This window comes from Nanorana parkeri, unplaced genomic scaffold (genome assembly GCF_000935625.1).
Source record: "Nanorana parkeri isolate BGI_ZX_2015 unplaced genomic scaffold, ASM93562v1 scaffold408, whole genome shotgun sequence".
Classification (NCBI taxonomy): Eukaryota; Metazoa; Chordata; class Amphibia; order Anura; family Dicroglossidae; genus Nanorana; species Nanorana parkeri.
Window position 1 is genome coordinate 576,537 of NW_017306676.1, and position 24,398 is coordinate 600,934.

A 24,398-nucleotide genomic window follows, 5' to 3' on the forward strand; every position below is an offset into this window, starting at 1 on the left:
GAAATATGGTCACATACACCCCCCCCTCCTTACCTGAAGCAGGGAGTTCTTCTCCCTGCAGGTTTCTGATACATTTGAACTTGGCTCTGCCTGTGCAGCTATGCCATTTACTCACACAGAGCCCTATACAAGATCTGTAAATGAAAACTCTTCAAGTCCCATCTGCCACTGCGGCCAGGGGAATGGAGGACATAGCAGCCACTGGTCTTACTGAATGGAAATTAAGAGAAAATAGCTTTTGTTGTTGTTGTTGCTATATTCAAGTGGGGATTTCTCAGTGGCTGAACACATGTACAGCAGAACTTGAAGAAATTGTGAGTGCACTGCCCAGATTCAGCTTCAATAAAACAAAGATCAAGTGTGCATATTTTAATATTTATAGTATGTTTAGTGGAGAGTTCTACATCTAATGAGAGTGATGCATAGGATCAGGATCATTTGTATTATAACAATGCATCGATTGCTTTGTAATACTGTTTTACACTAGATTTGTAATTACAGTAGGTTAATAAACAATCGTTTTCTTTCTATTCTGACAGGTAGGAATGTTGATTTACTAAAGCAAGTATGGCTTCTGCTGCAAAGATCCTTCATCACACCATGATGACTGGCAATTCAAGCCATGGAGAATTGGCACTGGAACCCCTAATTATGTGCAAGCTGTGTCTCTGTGAACACCCTCTTGATATGATGACCACCCTTCGGGACTGCAGCTGCATTTTCTGTACTGTGGTAAGAAATTAGTTGAAGAAAAACTATAATAACTATTATTTGATAGATGTAATCATTGGTTGTCACGGAAAAATTGATTGTAGGGGAAAAAAGGTGCAGCAGATGGAATTTCTGGATACTCGGTCCAGTAAATATTTAAATCAGCAGTTACCAAATGTAAATATATTTGAAATATTATATCATTAGCAAGTGCAGTTAGTGTCCTGCTATACTGACATCTCTGTTGCAGAGTCACAGCAGTCCATGGTCTCCTCTGCTTTAAGATACAGGAACTGTGGCAGTATATTTGTCAACCTCTTATCTGATTTTTTTTGGGGGATGGTTGAATGGAAGCAGCAATCTTTGTGATTCTTCAGGAAAGTGTGTCTTCTAGGAATGCTTGCTAGTCGTCTATGCATCTGTACAATAATGACTTTGTCAGAGTTGTATGCACATATTGCTAAATCTTAAAGCTATAGCTGCTAGTCCACATGTCTGTTTTATGTACTGTACATCTGTAAAAGTGGTTGTATGAGGATGGGTATGTGGATTCTTATATTACATACCGTATATACTCGAGTATAAGCCGTCCCGAATATAAGCCGAGGTACCTAATTTTAAAAATTATTCTGTGGTAAAGACTGAACTACCACTAATGTAAACTAAGCTGCTCTGCTATATCTACATGTGATACAATCAGTTCCCAGTATTGTGGAAAACCGAAAAAAGATTTGAAGTAATTGCTCAGGAAAATGACGGCAGTTTAGCTTTGATAGTAGGAGCTATACACTGTGCAATGTTGCTATATGCCCTATGTGACCATACATTGAGAGAATAATTCTATGCAAGAAAATCTCTTTCTAATGCTAGATCAATATATACACCGATCCCCTGAAGAAGCCATTGGCGAAACGCGTCGGGATGAAGTACGCCAGACTATTATCTGGAAACTAACTGAAGGATAGCTCCACTATCCTGACTGCATAAATCTACATGCATGGACTGTAAATGTTTTAACCTACTGGATTCATTTTTAAACTATGAGTTGTGTGTACAATAAACTATTGACATATGTTTTATATATATACATGGTCTTTGCCTTGTTACCTCTCTAGAAACCCTCCAAACCCTACTTTTGCTTGTCTGACTTAATTGAGGGGGAGAGGTGTGGGCAGGGGACCCTCGCCTGAGGCAATCCACCAGTTTTGCTTTGACTACATGTGATACATATTAAAAAAAGTAGTGCGCTAAAGCTATCAAGATATAAAACCACAGAGCTAAACCTATCAGAGTAAAAATCAAAATTTGTGAAAATTAATCTTAATACAACTGCATCCAGGTTCTCAACCTTTTAATGTCTAATCACTTCTAGTTGTTGAGCAGCAGGAGCTTTTGCCACTGTATACATGGCCAGTTATTAGAAAATCTGTCTAATGATGGGTAGATACGTTATGGGGGCTCTCAGTAGCATATGGGCTGGCTGCCTGTCACTAAACATAAACGGTCAGCTTGGGTTGTTTAAGGTATGCAGAAGACTGCACACACTCTGGTGTTGGCTTATCAGAGGGAACAAAATCAATAAGAACAAGGTTCCGAAACCTGTCTAATCACTATTTCTATTGAGAAGCCTCTGCTGATGGTATCAAATGTTAACTTATAGTTAAAGTGACACTAAACTCAGGAGTCAAATCTTAAAAATGCAATCAAGTGCCCTAACTATTAACAAAAATGTAGCGTATTTGTGCATCAACCGGCTGTAGATCCTCAAATCATCTCTGGATTAATGCTGACACTGTCCTTCCTTCTGGAGAAAGGCTACTTTTGTTCCCATTGGTTTCTGTGTGTGTTGTAAAGTAGTCACCGCTCCAAGCTCTCACCCGTGATGGACTACAATCTTACATTTAGTTTACTAATCTGTATTGAAGTTCTAGTGAGCTTGGAGCAGTGGCTACTTTACAACACACACAGGGACCATGGGGAACAAAGTAGCCACCCTCCAGAAGAAAGGACAGTGTCATCACCAATTCAGAGATGATTTCAGAGTCTACAGCTGAGTGATGCACAAATTGGTTACATTTCTGTTAATAGTTACATTACTTGAATGCATTTCTAAGATTTAGCTCCTGAGTTTAGTGTCACTTTAATAGATCTTCTTCCAATCTAGTGGAAAATTGCCAAAAGAGCACCCTGAAACTGCCTGGCCAAGATAACCACCCAGTATATGACAATACCTCCACTCATTAAAGGTACCTTTTGGTTGTTTTGAAATCATTAGACCTACCTTTTGCATAAACCATCACAAAATATGACCTTCCCACAAGCCAAGATATAATTTTTTCAACACTCAGATTTAGAGAATAAAGATAATCATAGAGATGAATCATGATCAATTGCATGACTATGGGTGCCATGACATTGTAGCATATTCCCCTAGACCTACTGATGACAGGAAAGAGGCAAAAGGCAGTTGTAAGTGCAGTGATCTTCCTGGCTGCTCTTCATTGTTCCTTGAGCTAAGGCTGGCTCCTGTACCTGCATGAAGATGTATGCTCTGCAAATAGGAGAATGTCTTTTGGCATATTGACATTAGTGAATGCTTTCCTGATCTGGCCAATAAAATAGCGTTGAGCTTCCTGCAGACACTGCCGGGCCAAGGCTCATCAGGTCAGTAGTTATAGGACAAGTTGTAAAACCTTGCCGAAAGTCTCTGGTCTTCTGAATGGCAAGCCAGCACAATGACAAGCCAGAGGTATCTGCAGCACATCTCTCCCTCTGTAGGCCTGAGTGCAAACAGCTGTCTGCGGCTAACGAAATGTACAAAACAACTGCTTTTAGCATTGCTGGCAACAATTAGATTTTAGTTTATGGCCAGCCTTAGACGATCAAATCTGGCTATTTCGTTGAGAGTCTCAACACAAACTGAAGCTTTATTCTGATCAATGTAATGCTGTCAATGATAAGAAAAGGGTGACTGAAAACGTAGTTTATTTTCAGACATATTCACTTTAGTTTGTCAGGCTGACAATCAGTTCCCAGTATTGTGGAAAACCGAAAAAAGATTTGAAGTAATTGCTCAGGAAAATGACGGCAGTTTAGCTTTGATAGTTGTACTGGAGTCTTTCCACTCACGCCTCTGAGCAGTCAGCAAGACATTATGCTTCTGAAATTTAGACTGCTCTGCGAAAAGCCAGAATGTACTATGCATACTCCATATGATTTTCTGTCTATGAATTGAGCCTTTTTTCTACCACCATGTCTGCAACGTGGATAGAATGAATGGTCTTTTATACACGTGTTATTTTAGTGTTTTATAGCATCCTGACAAACTGCACAAAACTGCAAAACAACACACTTATTCAAAATACTACTAGCATCGAGAGACGTTAGAGAATTTCTGTGAACTAAGTTAATAGAATGTTTCTAGGCAATATACTATTTATTCTTAAATGCATATCTTGTGCATTTTTGGCTTTGTCTCTAAATGACCACACAAGATTGTTGATCTAATTCAACCTTGACAGTAGTGTTTTATGCAGTGTGTCAAGTTTAACCGATACTAAAGAAGTTATATTGTAGCTGTACATTCAAATAAGGGGCACATTATATATTGTCCAGAGAGTTACATTTGTTTTTGCTAGTGTTAATGTGTGATTATAATTAGTATAAATCTTTAATTCACCGCTGTAATACAACAGAGATGGGTAACACATTTAATTCTTGGTCTGCCAGATTTTCTACACATATTTGTGAGATGCATCAGTCTTGCAAATGAAAGAGCACTAGTTTAATTATTTCAGTGTTGAGGATTTAGCTGATTTATCTTCACTCAGGACAACTTCCAAGTGACTGAACAGATGTCAGTTATTATGCTGTTGCCTCATATCCATCTCTTAAATTTGTGAACCTATTAAGTTGAGTTGCAGTATGCTCTTCTGTTCTTTGCTCAGACCCCAAGTTGATCTGTCTTCTCCTAGAAGTTAAAGAGCAAGCTCCTGGCCAACCAGTTACTCCTTAAAGGACATCTGCAGTTTTACCAGTATTGAGGCAGATTTTGCTTCTGGCTGACACATTGCCAAATGTGTAAATGAAGATGATCTCTAGCTTGGACCTGGTTCAGTATGAAACTGAGCTCCTCTGAATCTGGAAGGGACAAAGGGCCACCCATCTAATCAGGTGCGGGCCAGGGCATTTCCTGCCCACAGCTGCACATAAACAAAGGGGCAGGATTCGTGTGCTGACATCACTGACCTTATAGGTCCTCAAATTATCTCTGAATTGGTGCTGACACTGTCCTTCCTTCTGGAGGGTGGCTACTTTTGTTCCCCATGGTCCCTGTGTGTGTTGTAAAGTAGTCACCACTCCAAGGTCGCTCCCCTGATGGACTACAATCTCATGTTTACTAATTTGTATTTAGATTGTAGTCCATCACAGGAGCGAGCTTGGAGCAGTGGCTACTTTACAACACACACAGGGACCATGGCAAACATAAGTACCCTGTTTCCCCGAAAATAAGACCTATCCCGAAAATAAGACCTACTTCTATTTTTGGGAATTGCTAAAATATAAGACCTGCCCTGAAAATAAGACCTAGTTGTGACCTTTCCCAGGGCTGGTGGTGGCATAAGGGGGAACGCTAGAGGAAGCGAAGGCGGCAGCGGAGGGAGCAGAGCCGCATAAGCCAATGCATCCTCTATAGCCCTGGCTCCTGTCACAGGCGGAGTGATAACAAATGCACTCTGCCTGTGAGGAATCGATAGTGAAAGCACACTTCGCTCATTCTGGCCAGCGATTGGTTACCAAATTGCTCTTGGAAAGGTACGGCACCCCTGATTGCCCTGATCACCCTATTCTTAACTCTGCCATTTTGGATTATTTAATTTGGATTTGCATTAATTTTGGATTGTTGCACATGCAGTTCTCCATCAGGTACACCACTACTTATTGACATCAGCAGAGGGCGGGTACAATAGCTAGTTTGCTATTGGCTATTGCAAATTGAAATAGCCAATAGGAATCTAGCAATGCATTCCTATGGCCAAAATCCTTTTTTCTATTCTGACACGGCCCCGTGTCAGAATAAAGAAAAAAAAAAAGTAAAATCAGTGTTTCTCTCCCGGTCGGCCGGGAGCAGGAGACTACTGGAGCGTAGTAGAGTTTTTTTCTTTTCTTTTTTTTTGACGGCAGCAGAACCGCCGGCCAATAGAGAACAGTTGGGCTGTCACTGCTAGCTCCGAACAATCGTTTTCTGTTTATTTTTTTCTACTTTTGAAACTATTTTTTTGTTCTGCTCGGTCCCAAAGACCCCCCGCTCAGCGGCATTCGGCTATTCACTCACTGCTGTTCGGCATCTATAAGAATAGACCGAACAGCAGCAAGTAGCCTGCCGGAGGTTCGGCTTAGCCGATCCATATGTTGGATCGGCTGAGTCGAACTCCTTCATTTTTTTGAGCCAAAAAATATAAGACACTGTCTTATTTTCAGGGAAACACGGTAGCAACCCTCCAGAAGGAAGGAAAGTGTCAGCATGAATTCATAGATGATTTGAGGATTTACAGCTGAGTGATACACAAATAAGATACATTTTTGTTAATTGTTAAGGTACTTTAATGCATTTTTAAGATTTAACTCCTGAGTTTAGTGTCACTTTAAGGCATGTTCTTTGTGTTCTCAGTAACCTTCTCGCTAGAGAATAATTATGTGTAGGATACGGTGTTCCCCAGTGCAACAAATTAATAGGGTTGGCTAATTGGAGATCTTCTGTTTTTGACTTTTTTTTATATTATTGTGTGCATCACCTTGGTTCTATTTAAAAAATGATATGCTGTGTCTGACATTCTTTCTCAGTATTTCCTTGTCATATTCGATTATCATTTTCTGCTTACATGTGTATCCATAATGAGGTATTTGTGCAATTAGTCGAGTTGCGAAGATTCAGCTGCTGCCAGAAAACATAATGGAGCACAATGAATGAACATACTTGAGACAGAGAGCCAGTCACTAATGATTAAGTTTGCTCTTTTCTGCAAGTCATGGTAAAATGCTCAAGAGCTTTGAATGAAAGAGGATATCTGAATAAGTGTTTAGAAAATACTAAATGTCTGTCATTTGCTATATTTTCATTGTTTAATTTCTTACATATTTAATTTCCATCCAAAATATATACTTGGTGTTTTCACAGTATTTGGGAATCATTTAACTGTACTGATGAATAAATACCATTTCTAAGATTTCACTTTTCAGTGCAAAGGTCTAAAAAAATCAGTGCTTGTAAAACGCAAGCAGGAATAATTGTAAGAAATAAATCAAAGCGACTGGACTTGCTGTATTTTTTATTAAAGGAGAGGAGAACTATGAGGTGAGTGCTTTTCACTCACCTCATAGTTCTAGCTGACCTGTGACAATGAAACTGTCACAGGTCGGCTCAGTAGATCGTGAAGTGAGCGAACACATGCCGGCGTCCGCTCACTTCTCGATCTTGTCACGGCAGAGAGCCGTGACAGGGGAGGGGCTGGATTCCCCCCTCCCCACTCCTCCAGTGCTGACTGGCGAACAGACGGGGGAGGGGGCGGGTACAGCTGGCTCTGCCTCTAGATAGGCAGAGCCAGCTGTCACTGACGCAGCTGGGTGGATCCAGACATAATTGCTTGCGGTATACTGCGGCATCTCAGTATACCCCGAGCTGTAGCTCGCGGTATACTGAGCTTAGGGTGACTAGTTTGTGTCCTCCGTTACCCTTAGGAGAACTATGGGGAAAAGCCCTAACCCCATAGTTCTCCTTTAAATACATTTTGCTGGTTATCCTACTAGCTTTCTCAATAAAGAATTTTGAAAGCTGAATTGAGAAAGCCAGTCGGATGACCAGCGAAATGTCTTCAAGAAAAAGTCCAGTTGCTTTGATTTATTTCTTACAGATATACCATTAACCTGGATGAATGAGAACCTTTACAGACAGACACACAAGCAGGAAGTGAGATCACAGGGGGCATTCTGTACGCCAACAGTCGCCATGATAATTTTAGTAACATGATAATTTTAGAGAACTACATCTTCTGCATAATAAAATAGAAAAGTATTATTTAATAAGTCTGTGAAGGTTCTCATTCACCCAGGTCATGGTATATCTGTATTAAATAAGTAAAAGCAACTAGAAAAATCCAAGATCCAAAAATATCCCAAAAAATACAGCAAGTCCAGTTGCCTTGACTTATTTTTTACAGATAAATATTTAATAACATTAATTTACCAAATGACTTAGCAAAAAGTAGATTTTTTTTCAGGGCCTTTTACCATCTTTTCAAAACCAAAACACACCAGCAAATGTGGTTAGTACATTGCTGTGCTGCACGTCCATTGGCAGAATGCATCGGGGTGCCATTCAGAATGAATGACACTTCAGCACAGCAGTTCACATAATGCACATTACTGCAATGCAACCCCAAAGGGTAAGTGCATGTTCAAAGTACACTTATGCTATTTTGCTTCTACCCAAACTAAAGTACCCCCTCTTTCCCGGATACATACTTTCCTCTCTCCCGCAGATTTAATTTTTTTTGCTGAACTCTTCTCTGTGCCTGCTACACCTGCTCAGTAGATCCCCATAGAGTTCTATTGGACTGTATCTAGCTTTTCTGAGCTATGTAGTCTATAGGGATTGGCATGGCGAGCACAGAGGGGATTTTCAGTGAAGAATGTAAACATTGTGGGCGGTCACAGATTGAGGGTAAGTATGTCCGGGTGAGGGAGGGCAAAAAGGATAAGTGCACTGTTTGAAGTGTGATATTCTGTTTTCATTTGCAGAGAAATGTAGCACATTTAAAGTGTAAGTCCAGGCAAAACTTTTTTTTTGCCTTAGGCCCCGTTCACATCTAGCGACTTATTTCCGCCGCGATATCGCGCATTTTTGCCGCGCGATATCGCGAACAGTCGCCGGCTAATTATAGTCAATGGAGCTGTCTTAGCTCCATGTCGCGCGTCTCGGTCGCAAGTCGCTTCTACAGGACCCTTTTTTCGGCGGATTTAGCTTTTTTCTATGGAGCCCGACGGATAAGGTCGCGCTACCGTCACTGGAATGTCGCCCCGAAAGTCGCGCTATCCCGGCCGCTGCAAAGGTATGTCGCTACATGTGAATGGGGCCTTAGATCTGGGGAAGGATTAGGATCCCTGTTTGGTTTTTCTGCTATGTGGGGTTCCGTACTGCTTCAGTGACATTGATTTCACCAGACAGAAAGCAAACATAAATCAGCAACAGGTACACTGGTAGACTATATAAAATCTGACATGGGCTCTAGTCTTTCCCTATTGTGCTAAAAACGCATTTTTATTTCTGCATGAGTTGGTGGTTCAGGACATAGGATTTTCCTCCCCTTCTTGTTTTGTGAAACTGTTCTTACTGTGGCAATAAATCAAGGGACATCTCTGTAATGGAGCTACAGATAGCTGTAACACCCAACAGAAGTAAAATGACTGGACATACCCTTTAAAATATAGCTGCTATAATATCATTATTAATATTGTTGTTACTTGATCAGCAGGTTCAGGCCACGCAGTTATCTTTACCCGTCCATAGCCTCAAACCATTCTCATATGTGTTGAAACTCCCCTTACATGTTTAGGCAATACACATTCTCACAATATTTAATATTATTTGAATAACTATCATTTTAAAACGCTAATGCTGGGATCACATCTATCTGCGTCCACTTCACTGCGTTTGTGTTTCATTCTGTGTGTCGATGTGCATTACACCTGCGTTTTTAAGTGTTATGCATTTTAGGTTTTAGCCAGGTTTAAGATGGCCTTACACTGTGCAAATTTCAGCCGGTTCATCAAAATTCGCACAGTGGTTGCTCGCTTGGCACCGTTTCATCCAGTATGCTTCCATCAGAAAATCGAAGGAGCCGGATTGAAAATCTTCAGGCAAACAGTGACGGCAGCCAATACGCTGCTGTCACTGTTTGAGTATCCTGAAAGCGGCACATCTGCCATAGTGAAAATACAAAAGACACAGCAGGAGATGTGTCCATCTTTACTGTTTAGTGTGAATGAAGGAATTATTTTATATTTTTAAGTTCGGCCCACATGTTGAAAGAAAAAAGTAAAAGAGCCCTTTCACACAGGCTTTCCGATCAGTCTGTGGACATCTTGATTTAAACAGACAGGTGTCCGTTTACATCCAGTTACCCCCCGCTCCAGCCAGGTCCGGAAAAATAAACGGATCACAGTTCTGTTTCGCTTGACCTGACTGTGTGGGATCGGGGGTAATTTGATGTAAACAGCCACAAGTCCGTTGACATCCAACACCCAATAGACCAAAATGCGTCGGGTAATTGCAGTTTGTTCCTCCATCATAAGAGCCAGATGGAAGGACACGGATGTCACAACATTGTGTTGATGAATCTAAGAACGGCTCAAGAATATGTGGGAAAAATGTGTCAGTCAAGGTTTTCCAAGTTCTACAGCATCTCTCTTGGTCTTTGTAAAAGTCTTTGTAAAAGCGATGGAACTCCCTAATGAGCACCTCGCTGTCACAGCAGCCATCTTGCTTGACATGTGGGTGGCAGATATCCAGAGGAGGAGCTTGTTACTGTAGGACAAGCTGCCCCGTGCTCACTCACAACACATTTAACCGCTTCCTGGCCATTGTAATTAAAGGGCAGACCGGGAGCTTCTTGAATGTGAGCGGGGGTTTAAAAAAGTCCTTTTAGCTTTGCCCACTCGTGTGCGCCGAGGTGGCGTGCACCAGCTGGAGACCGTCAAAATTGTAAACAGCCAGCGATGGTTCTTTACATACAAGCGTTCAGGCGGCTATAGAGCCGTCCAAACGCTTGTATGTTGTGCCACTCGGTACCCCCTCCCCCCCCCCGTTCTTGAGCTCTGCTGTGCCTGGTGCGGGCCCTAGACCAGACCTCTTGTGAACGGATATCATAGGGAGATCAGTACACAATCTCCCTCTGAGCTCCTCTCCGGTGTCAGAATGCAGGAAGTGGTGTATATTAAATCACTGCCGCATTCAGCTGTAATTCCCGGCTACAGAAGCCAGGGAGAAGTTGGTGAAGCAGAATTCTGCTTCATCAGCTTCTTTGGTGGCCCCTAGTTGACATTAGTTAAGTGGGAAAAAAAAAGTTTAAAAAAGTTCTAAAAATAAAAAATTAAAGCCACACATAAAAAAAGATTAAAAAACACAACAAAAGTGTTAAAGTCCCCCACCCACACATACGCATGCAAACATGCATTGGGTGCGCCAACGTGCGAAATTCGTGATTGTGCCCATTGCGCCGCACATGTTACATATCACCACAAATGTCAGAGCGTGAGCAATAATTCTAGGGCCATCAATCACTGAAAACACTAACCTGATGAGTGGTAAAAGCTTTTAAAGCGTCGCCTATGGCCAATTATGGGTATGGTAGTTTTTTTTTGCAATTTTAAGGCTGTTTGGTGTCTATTTAACCGACGTGACCCCGTCTTTTATATTTTACAAACAAAATTGGGTAACAATAAATGTTTTATAACATAATGTAGCAAAAACTGTTTCTTTTTCTTCAAACTGTTCGATAATTTTTCCTTAATAGAGTAAAAAATAGAAAACCCCAGTGGTGATTAAATACCACCAAAAGAAAGCTCTATCTGTCCCCAATAAATGGTATAAAATGTATTTCAGTACAGCGTTACATGATGGAATAAATGTCAGTCAAAGTACCGCAGAGCTGAATACTGAAAAACGGCCTGGTCAGGAAGGGGGTGTAAACATCCGGTCTTCAAGTGGTTAAAACATGTTAAAACGCACTTTACGTACATTTTCATTTGCTTCCATAGACTTGCATTGCACTGAAAATGCATAAAAAAGGACATGCCTCAATTTTAAAAATGCACCACAATGCAGTGCACAGACGTGAACAAGCCAATTGAATCACATGTGGTTTAGTTACACGTCCATTGTTTTGTGTTCTGACGCACGTGTTAAAACACGGAGGTGTGAACAGGGCCTAACCACTTAAAGGAAAATCTAGGCTACAGCACGCTTTTTATAGGTGTGTTTCAGCTTTAGCATCGACTCACAAAGAGGTTTATGTGTGTGTGTGTAGAAATACGGTCTATAATTGTAATTTCACCACAGCTGGAGTGCCAAGGTTGCCTTTCCGTATAATATAATATACACAGAAAATGCCCATTGCTATGCCCAGCTCAGAATGCTATATTACGTTTTGTGACTTTGTCTTTCTTTCTCCTATATAGTGCCTCAGACAATATGTACATTTGGCAGTCCGTGAAGGATTCGGTTCTCCGATCACGTGTCCAGACATGGTGTGCCCAAAGAGGGGTCTCCTTCAGGAAGCAGAGGTACAGATAACTAAGCTATTTCCTTTTTGAATCAATGCCTCGATTTTGACTAAGTCCTTTTTTAGGTGTTTTGCTTGCCAGTAATAAGCATGCAGCATGAGTCTCCCGCAGCAGCCAAAATCAGCAGCGATGGGTTTTTTATTTTCTACCTTGAGGTAATGTTTATATAGTAACAGCTCAGTCAGTGTGTGCTATTTCTAGCCAAGTAAAAATATCCCAATCCTCTACTTCCATGAACTTTTAAACTAGGCTGCACGTAGTAGCTTCTGTTCTGTTTTAGAATCAGACATCTGTATGTACACACAAGCTAGGTGTAGCTGTAATTTGCATGTTCCTTCAGAACTTATTTGAATACTGTCAAACCAGTTTTTGGCGTGTCAGCCAAAAATGAAATCTGTAAAAGTGTTGATAGGAGAATTTTGATTTATGAAGCATTTGCATGAGACTACTTTGTTTTGTCTTATTTTGTTTGTAAATGATATTTTATCATCTCTTAATCTATACGCGCAGCCCTCCAGTTATTCCCCTTAGTTCTGTCTGTGTGATCTTTGAGGAGAGCTTATTTTGTTCAAAAAAACAATGGGGTTCAGTTACTAAGGGCAAACATGCTGTTCACTTTGCTTAGTGACTGTGGTGAAAATTCACTTTGCAGAGAATACCCAATCATGTAGAAGGAGAATTCATTTTTTTTTTTTTGCACATGATTGTATGATGGAAGTCAGCAGAGCTTAAAGGAGAACTATGAGGTGAGTGAAAATCACTCAGCTTCATAGTTCTAGCCGACCTGTGAAAACTGTCACAGGTCGGCTCAATAGATCGGGAAGTGAGGGAACACATACAGTCACTCGCTCACTTCTCGATCATCTCCCTGCAGAAAGCCGTGACTGTCACTGACGGCTCCCTGCAGGGATTTCCCCCCTCCCCTGTCTGATCCTCCAGCGCAGACTGGCGGAACGGACGGGGGAGGGGGCAGGTACAGCTGGCTCTGCCTCTAGATAGGCAAAGTCAGCTGTCACTCACGCAGCTGGGTGGATCCAGACAGTAATGTCGGGATCCGTCCCGGCTGCGGTGTCTCAGTATACCGCGAGAGATTGTATTCCATCACGGGAGCGAGCTTGGAGCCGTGGCTACTTTACAACACACACATGGACCATGTAGAACAAAAGTAGCCACCCTCCAGAAGGAAGGACAATGTCAGCACCAATTCACAGATGATTTGAGGATCTACAGCCGAGTGATACATAAATAAGATACATTTGTGTTAATAGTTCGGGTACTTGAATGCATTTTTAAGATTTAACTCCTGAGTTTGGTGTCTGGGTAACCACATTTTCTAAGCTAAGGGAAAATTCCCCTGCGACTTAAACATTCTGTTTGCCTTTAGTAAATTAATTCCATTATGTACTTATCAAGGCTCTCCTTCAGTGCAGGATTTGGAAGTACACCAGTGCACTACTCTTCAGTGACTCACTGCTCCCACCCAAATTGAGTCAAGCAGTAAATGAAGAAGGCATTCTGTATTCTGTATGTATCTCAGTATTATGAAGCTGAGAGTATTGACAGTGAAGATGACCATACACTGTAAGAATTTCAGCCAGTTCCTGTGAATCTGCCAAAATTCTAACCGTGGGTGGCTCTGCCGGGATCACCTGGCATGTTAAACTGAAAAATCGAAGGAGCTGGGCAGAAAATTTAAAAGTGACTGCAGCCAATCAGTTGAAATCAGTGTTCAGGTATCCAGACAGCCATGGCCACTCATCATGATGTGTCCTTTTCTGTGCCTTGTTCATTATTTTGTACCAAGGGAATGTACAGACAGCTAATCTGTTTGCATTGTTGTAGATCCGGGGCACCCACAATTTTTCGTCTGGAGATCTACTTTTCAAATGACTAGTTCAATGAGATCTACCAACAAAAAAACACCTGCATTCAGGGGCGGGAGGGGGCATGGCGTTGCATTGAAGTCAATGGCACCGCAGGCATGCCCCCCGCCCACAGTGTGATTGCCTGCACCTGGAACGCAGGCACATTAGTGCCAGCGTTCCAGTCCAGTGCAATCCGCAAAAATGCTGCAAACACTATTTTTGCAGATCGCACTGGACCGGAATGCTGGCACTAATGTGCCTGCGTTCCAGGTGCGGGCTATCGCACTGTGGTCGGGGGCATGCCTGCGGTGCCATTGACTTCAAAACAACCCCACACCCCCTCCCGCCCCTGAACGCAGGGAGTCGGCCAGCTTACATTACAGTGCGTCCTAGAGGCCTTGTCTTGTCCTCCCGTGGTGCTCGTGTGACCGACGTTGCACATGGGGACTCTCTCTCTCCGCACCACTCGGCATTAGTTCTGTGACAGTGGCTCCATCCTCCACCCTCCCCCGCCGCCGGTCCCTTCACTTCTTCTCAGATCCCTGCTGAATACAGATGGGGAGAGCAGCGGGGATCCAGAGATGCCCAACCGGCAGTAGGAGAGGACATTGCGATCTGCCATTGATCGCTACGCGATCTACTGGTAGATCACGATCGACCTTATGGGCACCCCTGTTGTAGATTCTTTACTGTTTTAGATCATTGTAGCCGTATTAGTGTATTGTTGCAACAACACATTTAAGTACTGTCTGTGATACTGTTTTATTTGAACAAACAGTTCAATATACAGGACAAGCTTTTGGGGCATTCCCTCTTTTTGTAAGGTCAAAGTGAGTGCTGTTTGGACCTTATAAGAAGGGGGGATGGTCCAAAAGCCTGTCCTGCAAATGTAACTGTTAGTGCAATTAAAAAAAAGTATCACAGACAGTACTCTAGTTTGCGATTTGAAAACCATATATAGAAGAAATGTTCTTAACCCGTGCAGTGGGCCTGCTCGCACATTGCAAGGGTTAAGTGCTTTCTTTTGTCTAGGGATGAAAATAACAAAGATATACTCACCTGAACCTCGTCCCACCTGGCTACTAGACTGGTCCCGGCAGCCTGTCTCCTCCTCTGATCCAGCGATGGAATCTCCCTCGTCATCCTCACGTCCAATACAGTGTATTAGACAGGATGACTCACAGGACCTTTGACCACTGGAACAAAGGAGGAGAGAGGCTGCAGGGACTGGTCTAACAGCAAGCTGGCTGCGAGGTTAAGGCGAGTATACCATTGTTATTTTCGTCCCTAGACCAAAAGGAGTACTTATCCTTTGCAGTGCAGGTGTAGCCCCACTGCAAAGGTTAAGAACATTTCTGCCCGGAATTCTTCTTTCACATGTCCATACGGGTGCGGGTGTCCCTGCTTGGACGCAGACAGGATCTATCCTGTCAGCATACGAGTATTGACACCCGCACGGACGTGCAGGTCGGGTGAGCGTAGGGCGGTGTACGACTGCGTACTCCCAAAGAGAAGGACAGGCTGCTGCATACAAATCACACACAGCACCTTTCCTTCCCGGGAGCTGCCCAATACGGTCATGCATGAAACACGGATCTGCATGGGTCGGCCGTTACCATCTAAATGAGGGCATAGTGAAGGACAGGCTGCTGCGTACAAATCACACGCAGCACCTGTCCTTCCCGGGAGCTGCCCAATACGGGCGTGCATGGAGCACGGATCTGCACGGGCCGGCCGTTACCTTTGTGAATGAGGGCTTATATAGGAACTGTTTTATCCACAAAGATGTATAAAACTATAAATACTGTTGTTATTCACCATCTCTCCAACATAAGGGAGTGAGAACACTTTTGTCTGTTATTCTGCATACTTTGTACCACTGCTTCTCTTTTGTTTGTCCATTGAACTGCTGCTGCACATCACAGAACTGGTGTTGCCCACTCTAAACTTTGTCCCTCTTTAAGATATATAGATAGCAGAACTGGTTTCATTTTCTAGCTGGAATGTAATTAGAGGGTTTTATCGGCTGAACTGAAAACCTTGAGGTTTCCACTTGCCATTTCAGTTGTTTTGCAAAGCACATCCAGATCTGTAAATATTGGAGCGCTTTGATATGCTGGCAACTTCCTATATATATCATTATAGTAAAATTAAACTATACTAACATGATGTCAGTCAGTAAAACATGTCTTGACATAGAGCGTCTCATCATAAAATAAGCTTTCATCATAGCAGGGACATGGGCAGGACTATTTAATTAAACAAACGTTTCATCTTATTATTGTATTATACACCTAATAGGGTGGTAGAGAAAGAGCAATCTTCTACAAATGTTAGCATTTCTTTGTACATAATGGCTGTGTAAACTACCAAATAATACCTTGAACTATTTCTGTTTTGATATGTAAATCAAGATAATATTACTGCAGGTTAAATAGCTGGCTAGTTGACACACAGAGGTATGCGTGTCACAGAGGTATGTTAATATCACGTGAAGGTACCCTTCAGTCAAACATGAACATTCTGCATTAAAACTCACTCCGGTGAAGAAACAGACAATAATATTAACCTGATGTTCTAACCATTCACAATTTTACAAAAAAATTGTTGCCGTTTGTGTCAGTTATTGGATCACTGCTCACTCTGACCCAAGTTGCAAACAAAAACCTGACAGGTTTCTTCACTTCTACACGTTGTCGTAGAGTGACGTAGACTAATGGTTTTGGCTGGAGTTGGGGTTTAAAGGGTTTCTAACCAAAAAACAAAATATCATGTATAGCAATTTACCCCTTTAATGAGGTGTCTGCATTTGTTTTTTTTTTTGTTAGACTTTTTCCCTTTAACTTCCCATAGTAAACCTGCACAAAACACACTTCCTGTCTATGGGTGGCTACTCTCACTCCTTCACTGAATCTATGGAAAAAGCCAAGCTTGTCACCCAGGCTGGACTACAAACGTGTCTGCCTTTGTTCATGTCCGTTACATAGGGAGGTACCTATTGGAAAAAATAACATTGTTTTTATTTAATGTTCAGCTCACAGGAAGTGACAAAAGCACTGCATTTTTTGTAAGATCAACAGGTATTTGCTGTACTTGCTGAAAATTGTCCTAACCTAAAAATGAAAGCTAATGCAGCCGCCACATCTAATGTCCATGAGATGCAATATATTACATTTCTGTTCATGGGTTTAATTATCCTTTAAAGAAAACCTGTCAGAGAGAGAATCATGGAGGCTACCATTGCTGGCAACCTTCTGAAAATATATTTTCCATTGATATTATGGTGACTCTCTTGCTTTAATACTTTGAGTCACTGATATGGAAAACAGTATGAAGAAAAGGGCTTAAAAAAAAATAAATCAATTTGTATTAAAAAACTCAGCACAGCATCGAAAAAAATACAGCTAGGATAACAAAAATATATATTAATTACAAAATAATCAAATGTACTTCTTGAATAGAGGGGTACAGAATACAAAGTGGTAGTATACACCTGAAACTAAACATAACTAACACCAAAAACCATATTTATAGGACACAGACCATAGAGATTGACCATGAAATCACACCACGATCCCATCCAGGGTAACTTGTAGCTGATCCAACCATGGAGAGAAATAAATATTCATAACAAGATGTACCTATTAATAGAACTCAGGCAAGTAACCTGCTAAACTGGTGTCACTTCTGGTGTAGATAACCATGCTCACCAAATCTTTTCGGGCATCCCCTTTGTTGATACATCAGTTTCTCTAATCTAATCCATGAGTTAGCCTCATCTGTCCACTGTAAAAGGGTAGGAGGAGAAGGAGAAATCTACTTCCTTGCTATTAGTTTCCTAGCCAGGAATAATAACCTTGTAACAGCAGTAGAAATATAATGATTATCTGCAGTCAGTTCAAAATAACCCAGAACATAAGTTATAGGCACATTTTATAGCCAAGCTCCATGCATTCTGTTAATAAGATCTATAATGTATAGCCTGTATCTAAAAAGGTTTGCGCAATGCCAGCTGCAGTAAGGTACGGTGATCTCGACTACATTTGGGACAAGAAGGGGATTCCCGCCAACCAAATATGTATAACCGTAGTGGGGTTCTGTAAACCCTATGGAGAAAAACCGTTGAGTAAGTCGTTTAGACACTGACAACGAGACCACGGGAGTGGCTTGCAAGTTACATTCCCACTGCTCTTCAGAAATCAAACCCATGTCCCTCTCCCTAAGAAAAGGATGTTTAACCTTTCTCTAACTTTCCTAATCTGCATAGCATATTAAAAAGGAAGTTAAAATGCAAGCTTCCATATTTCTACATGACAGGCCTAATTGAAAGCAATAAAGTTCTTTCCCATAGTTAAACAGGAATGTGACATCTGGTTCTCTTTTTTAAGACTTAGGGTGGCTTATCAAGGGAAAATAAATAGCAATAAAGTAAGAGTACAATAAAATGATAGAAAAATAGTAATAGCTTAATCATATATAATCATATATATCTATAAATGGGAAGTCATACATTTTAATATGTTATAAAAAATATATATGTTATATTAGTGTTTACTTGTTGCTTACATCACATTCTATCATTCTAATACATATTAGAAGATGATGAGGAAAATCATGGAATTTCTGTAAAGTAGATGTGTTTTAACAGAGCGGCAATACATACATGGTTCTTATATTCTGTTTCTGGTCTAGTGACCTCTGCCAGCCTGGGCCCGCTCTGGCCATCCCTAAATCCTACCTGGAGCTGAACAAATCACTTAATGGGCTGAAGGGAGCAAATAGTGAAATCATATTTCTGCAATTTTAGTTAATGTAGAATAAAATTGAAGACAAATCAGATGACCATGTGATGAAACAATATCACATCCAGAGGTTAACTAAACTTAAAAGTAAAAAAAACATTAGATCCACAAATATGAATATATCAAGTTATTTGCAAAACGTGACATTTCCCTCGAAAATTGGGCTTGGCCTCACTCCTCCCTTTTCTTGAACCCCCTATTGGCCCTTTAATGTAATTGGCAGTTCCACTGACCGGTATGGAGACTGGAGGGGTGGGCCAATATTGTTATTTTTCTAGGATAATGCCAATTAAAACTTGCATATAACGTCAATTGGCTTCTTCAGTCATTGGATCTACTGGTCACTTTGACAAGTTATTTTTTTTACTGCGACCTCAGCTTATGTATTTGGCCATATTGAGCTTAGTTTGAACTGCCTTGTTTGTGAGTGATTTACTTTAAGAAGTCTATTGTATAGCTGGCAAATTTTGCATGCCATAAGTCTTGTTTCATGCAGAAAACATACTTCATTTGTCTATGCCTAAAATATTCTGAGTTTGTCTGTACAAATTCTGTATTCTGATGGTAGCTTGGTGATCACATACACATTACCTATATGTGTAACACTTGGACGACTCCTTATGAAGTACTTGTGACAATATATGTTTCTTTATCGAGGCTGAAGTTCAAGCAGATATGAAAACCATCAATTAATGCGAACTTCCATACATTCATTAAAACCATTAAAAGTATTTTTAAATGCATGTGTAGTGTAGTGCAAGCATGTAAATGTATCTTGATAGCCTCCTGCAATCTTCTCTACAGGAGGACATAGACTGGGGGAGGGAAAGCTAGCACTAGAAACCAATGAGGTGAGGTTCTACTCACAAAGGACATGCTGCCAGGAGCAGAGAGCGGAATGAGCAGCGGGGCAACCTCACTAGTGTGCTGCAGTTCCTTCATTGTCCAATCAGCAAACAGGGGTGTGTTTTTGATAAAGCTGCCCTCCTGCTGTACTGAAGGCGGAGGATCTGAATACACTTTCTTTCAGGATTCACTCCACATAACTATTATTATTATTAATATTCAGGATTTATATATTGCCGACAGTTTATGGGGAGACAGTACAATTACAATACAGTACCATACAAAAGGATTAGAAGGAACTACAAAAGATTAGAACTACAAATCTTTTAGGCAGGACAGCAGTTCCATTATAGGTATTTCAAAAGTTCAGTTAGCCGCTTGCCTCAAATTCAGTTTTAAATACTTTATATGTGATATTTACCACATTTTTAAATGTAACTCTGTTCTTTTGCATTTCAGATTGCTTGTCTGGTGACCAATGATCAGCTGCGTTTGTATCAGCGGCTAAAGCTTGAACGAGGTATCATTTTGTTACATTTTATTTTAAATATTAGGCACAGGTGTCAATATTAAACTCATCCAGGTTTCTTTATAAGAGATGTTTGTATGACAGAATACTGGAAAGAATTGGAGTAGGACCTAGTAGGCTGTAATAATAAAAGTCGGAAACAATGTCCTTTTCTAATAAACTTTGATCAAGCAAATGTTCAATCTTTCTAATAAAATAATAAAAAATCTAATATTTTATAAGAAAATAATGAATAATCCTACCTCTAGGAACTTAGTTCTTGGAGTGAGCGCATAACACCTACGTGTTGTTTGAATCATATGTTATTGAAATACAGTAATAGAGTGAAGTTTCAGATCTGGAACCACCCAGGGAATTGAGATGATGTTGTGTTAACAAGTACATCAGTTATGACTGTTGCTGTCCTTTAATAATATTTAATCGTATATTTGACACAGAGAACTATAGCCAAACTTTTTTTTTAGCTTAAGTTATCTTTTGGGTCACAGGAGTACATTTAAAGTGGCACTAAACTCAGAAGTTAAATCTTAAAAATGCATTCAAGTATCCCATTTATTAACAAAAATGTATCTTATTTGTGTATCACTGGGCTCATCTCTAAATTCATGCTGACGCTGTTCTTGCTTCTGGAAGGTGGCTACTTTTGTAGTCGGGATCCACTCCACAGCCTGATTGACAATTGGCTCTGCCTCTCTAGAGCCAGAGCCAGCTGTGCCAGCACCTCCCCTTTCTGTCCCTCCAATGAGCACTGGAGGAACAAAGCGAGGGGAGGAATGAATCCCTGGAGGGAGTTTTGATTGACAGTCACTGCTCTCTGCAGGGAAAAGTTGTGAGTCGAGTGATCAGCAGTTTGTAAACTTTCAGTTCTCGAACTATAAAGTAGGCATTTGACAGCTGCAGTGTAAAACACCGGCTCAAAATATTGGGAAGAGTACATTTTACTCTCCCAGTAGTTCTCCTTTAGAGAAGAACTCTGCTAAACACTGTTAAAGTTTACAAAGTTAACATAACCCAGGTGTAATCTGTGAAAAATAGGACTATTCTGTGGAAAAACCACACACTTACAACCAGGGGTGTATCTACCACAAGGCAATCTAGGCATTTGCCTAGGGCGACACTTTCCAGGGGGGAGGCAGAAAACGCTGCCCCAAACCATTGAGGTGGACAGGGCCAGACTTGCCTTTGGGCATACCGTGCACTTGCCCAGTAGAGGCTGGGCGGCACAGAATCAGGCAGCGGCAGCTTCCTAAGGTGGCAAACTAGGCGGCCACAAGGTCCTAAGAGCAGCTTCCTAATTAGAGAGCTGCCCGGTGGAGGGGAGTGTCCAGTGACAAGTGGGCCGACTGGCTTTGTACAGGAGGTGGAGGAGAAGCAGCGGGTGGCTTGGGGCTGGGCATAGCATGTGATCTGATGGTGGGATGTCCTAGAAGCAGGCTGGGGACTGCAATGTATCATGTTGGTACTAATGTCACTTCGAGCTGCAGGTAAGAGGAGCAGCACATGTATGCAGGGAAAGGGACTCTGCACAGTCCTCCTGAGACCCTGCACAGTCCTCCTGAGACCCTGCACAGCCCACCATAGACCCCACACAGCCCACCATTAACCGTGCACAGCTCTCCTAAGACCCCGTGTGCACTGAATCCAGTGACTGGCAAGTTGCGTAAAATGTCCTAAACAGGATGGGGTGGGGCAAATTTAGATTGAGGGGGGTGCCTGAGTTTAGTCTTGTCTAGGGCAGCACAAAACAAAAATATACCACTGCTTACAACAATCAAAGAATCCTATACATGCTGAATGTGTTCCATCACTACTACTCTTCAGAATGTCATAGCTGTCATGGGTGTGGGTGGACCTAGCCACAGGATTGCTACTTTGAGTTTTAGTGATCTCAAAGCAACACAGCCACAGTCAACCACTACCACTATGATTGCACAGGCACTAGTCAGTTACTTTTTTATTTTAAGCTCCCAGCCTAAAAACCTGAGTGCTCTAATAAAGGGAGCAACAGTGAGTCTGTTTCTGGTCACCGTGTATTCCATCAATACTGCCTCTCTCCTTACCTCTCTATTGGGCACAGAATATAATGGGAATACCATTTGTAGTTAAGGGGGTACAATTGAGGCCTCTCTCCAACCCAGCCTGCTGATTGGACAGTGAATGAGCACCAGTAGACTGATCAGGTAATCTCGCTACTCACTCTGCTCTTTTCTCTTATAAGCATGTCAATACATTTACATGCAGCGCACTTTGTTGGCTCCCGGTCCTGCCTCTTACTCTGCCTGTCTGAGTGCTGATGCATAGGGTGGAGATACCAGCACATAGTGAAGTACTTACACTAGTTACATTAAAAAATATGTTTAATAGTTATTTATGACTACAACGCTACATTGATTGTGTTGTTTATATCTGCCTGGAGTTTATTAACTCAAGCTGGGCACTTTACAAAAAGGGAAACAATGAGGTAGACCTTCAGCATTCTTGTGTCATGCTGATAGTAAGATACAGTGAAAAACTAAATTACTATTTTCTGCTTACTCCTTATTCACGTCTTGGATTTTAGCAAAAGGAGTAAATAAAAGTCATCAAGGATAATTGCAGAATATATGTTGCCTTCTATAGGTCACGACCTGACAATTTATGCAAGGTATGATTTCTTAGCTGAAGTTTTAACTAGCAGGAAGTACATAGATAAAGTTAACATTCTTTGCATCAGTTGCACACATTTTCCACATGCTGGAACAAGTAAGTGGAACGCTACTGAGTTTAACAGAGATAGATCATTTTACATATATTTCTTCACACACATAAAACACATATTTTATAAGAAGCATATGAGATCTTTGTTAATGCACCTGTCTTAAAGTAATGCAAATAAAGACCTATATGTATATGCCAGTCATAATCATGATAATTAGGAATGACACAATACAACCTCTTATTTAGCATCCCCACCTCTTTTGTAAAACCAAGGGCTGTTAGAGAGTAAAAAGCAACCAAATCTCTTCATAGTTGCTCTGTAGCCCACCAGCAAAGACCAGCAGCACAAGAATACTGGGCGAAGTGAAGAGTGTGGGAGAGGTGTCCTGTGGATTAAGCTGTAATTGGGATTGGAGTGGCATTAGATACTATGGGGTCTATTCATGAAGCTGCCGAAGGATCTAACCGTAGCTTCGGCCGATCCTTCGGCTAGCTTCGGCCCCAAGACACCTTCGGTTCAGTAGAACCGAATTGGTGCTGTACGGGCTATTCACTATAGCCCGTAAGTTTTTTTTTTTCTATTCTGACGCGGCTTCCCCCCTCTGAGGGACCGAGCAGAACAGCCGAGCCGAATGCCGCTCATCGGCATTCGGCTATTCACTCACTGCTGTTCGGCATCTATAAGAATAGGCCGAACAGCAGTGAGTAGCCTGACGGAGGTTCGGCTCAGCCGATCCAGATGTTGGATCGGCTGAATCGAACTCCTTCTGCACTTCGGGTCAGCCGAACATGCTGAGCATGTTCGGCCGACCCGAAGCCATGCGAAGCAAGCCGATGTACGGCTGATTTCAGCCGATATACGGCTGAAATCAGCCGTACAAGCCTGAAGTGAATAGCCGAACAGTGTTCGGCTCACTTCACTTGGGGTCGGTTGTTCACTCGGCTGCCCTCGGCAGCTTAGTGAATAGACCCGTATATATTACTGTTCATATGCGAACTATTAGAACTGTTGGCTGTGCTAAGGTAAACATTTAAGATTGAGAATAAGTAATTAGCTAAATTATGTTTTTAAATACAAATACAACATAAAATGTGTAATTTTGTCTAGCTAGTTTTATAATCCAGATACCCCAACTAGACACTATAGCCCGGTCCAGACCATTTACGTTTCTCCACTGCAACCAAAGCAGTACGGTTTTTCAGTACTGCGAATGGATAAACGAACAGAAGCTCACTAAATAGGTCATGCTGTATATGTGTTTTCTTCTCTATTCAACAAGCTCTGTTTGTTACATTCACAATGGTACACAATACAGTAGAGCCTAATTAACGTATAGTTAATTAGGCTATACTGTTTTTCCCAGTCTGAATGATGATGTGCAGGGGATTACAGGGGGCTATAACAAAGACAGACTTATGTGCGATTTTAAAGTACATTTAAGTATTTTTGATAAATACACAAAACTTGATTAAATGGGATCCTTTATATATGTCTAACTTACACTTTACTGTAATGCTGCTGTACAATGTGCCAACTATATCTGGTTGTCCAGTACATTTCAGAACCATCTCAGCTTATATTTCTATTAAACGCCTAAAACATAAGTA

General features: G+C 41.4%; 1 protein-coding gene across 1 annotated transcript in view; it reads left to right on the plus strand.

Annotated features, from left to right (window-relative positions):
- The first annotated feature begins 537 nt into the window (after positions 1–537).
- RNF144B (ring finger protein 144B) overlaps positions 538–24,398 on the plus strand; it is a 56,317-nt gene continuing 32,456 nt past the window's right edge. Inside the window, exons 1-3 of the mRNA XM_018559628.1 lie at positions 538–732; positions 11,947–12,051; positions 20,024–20,084. Coding sequence (XP_018415130.1) covers positions 568–732; positions 11,947–12,051; positions 20,024–20,084 — 331 coding nt within the window. The 5' untranslated portion in view covers positions 538–567. The remainder of the gene's footprint in view (positions 733–11,946; positions 12,052–20,023; positions 20,085–24,398) is intronic.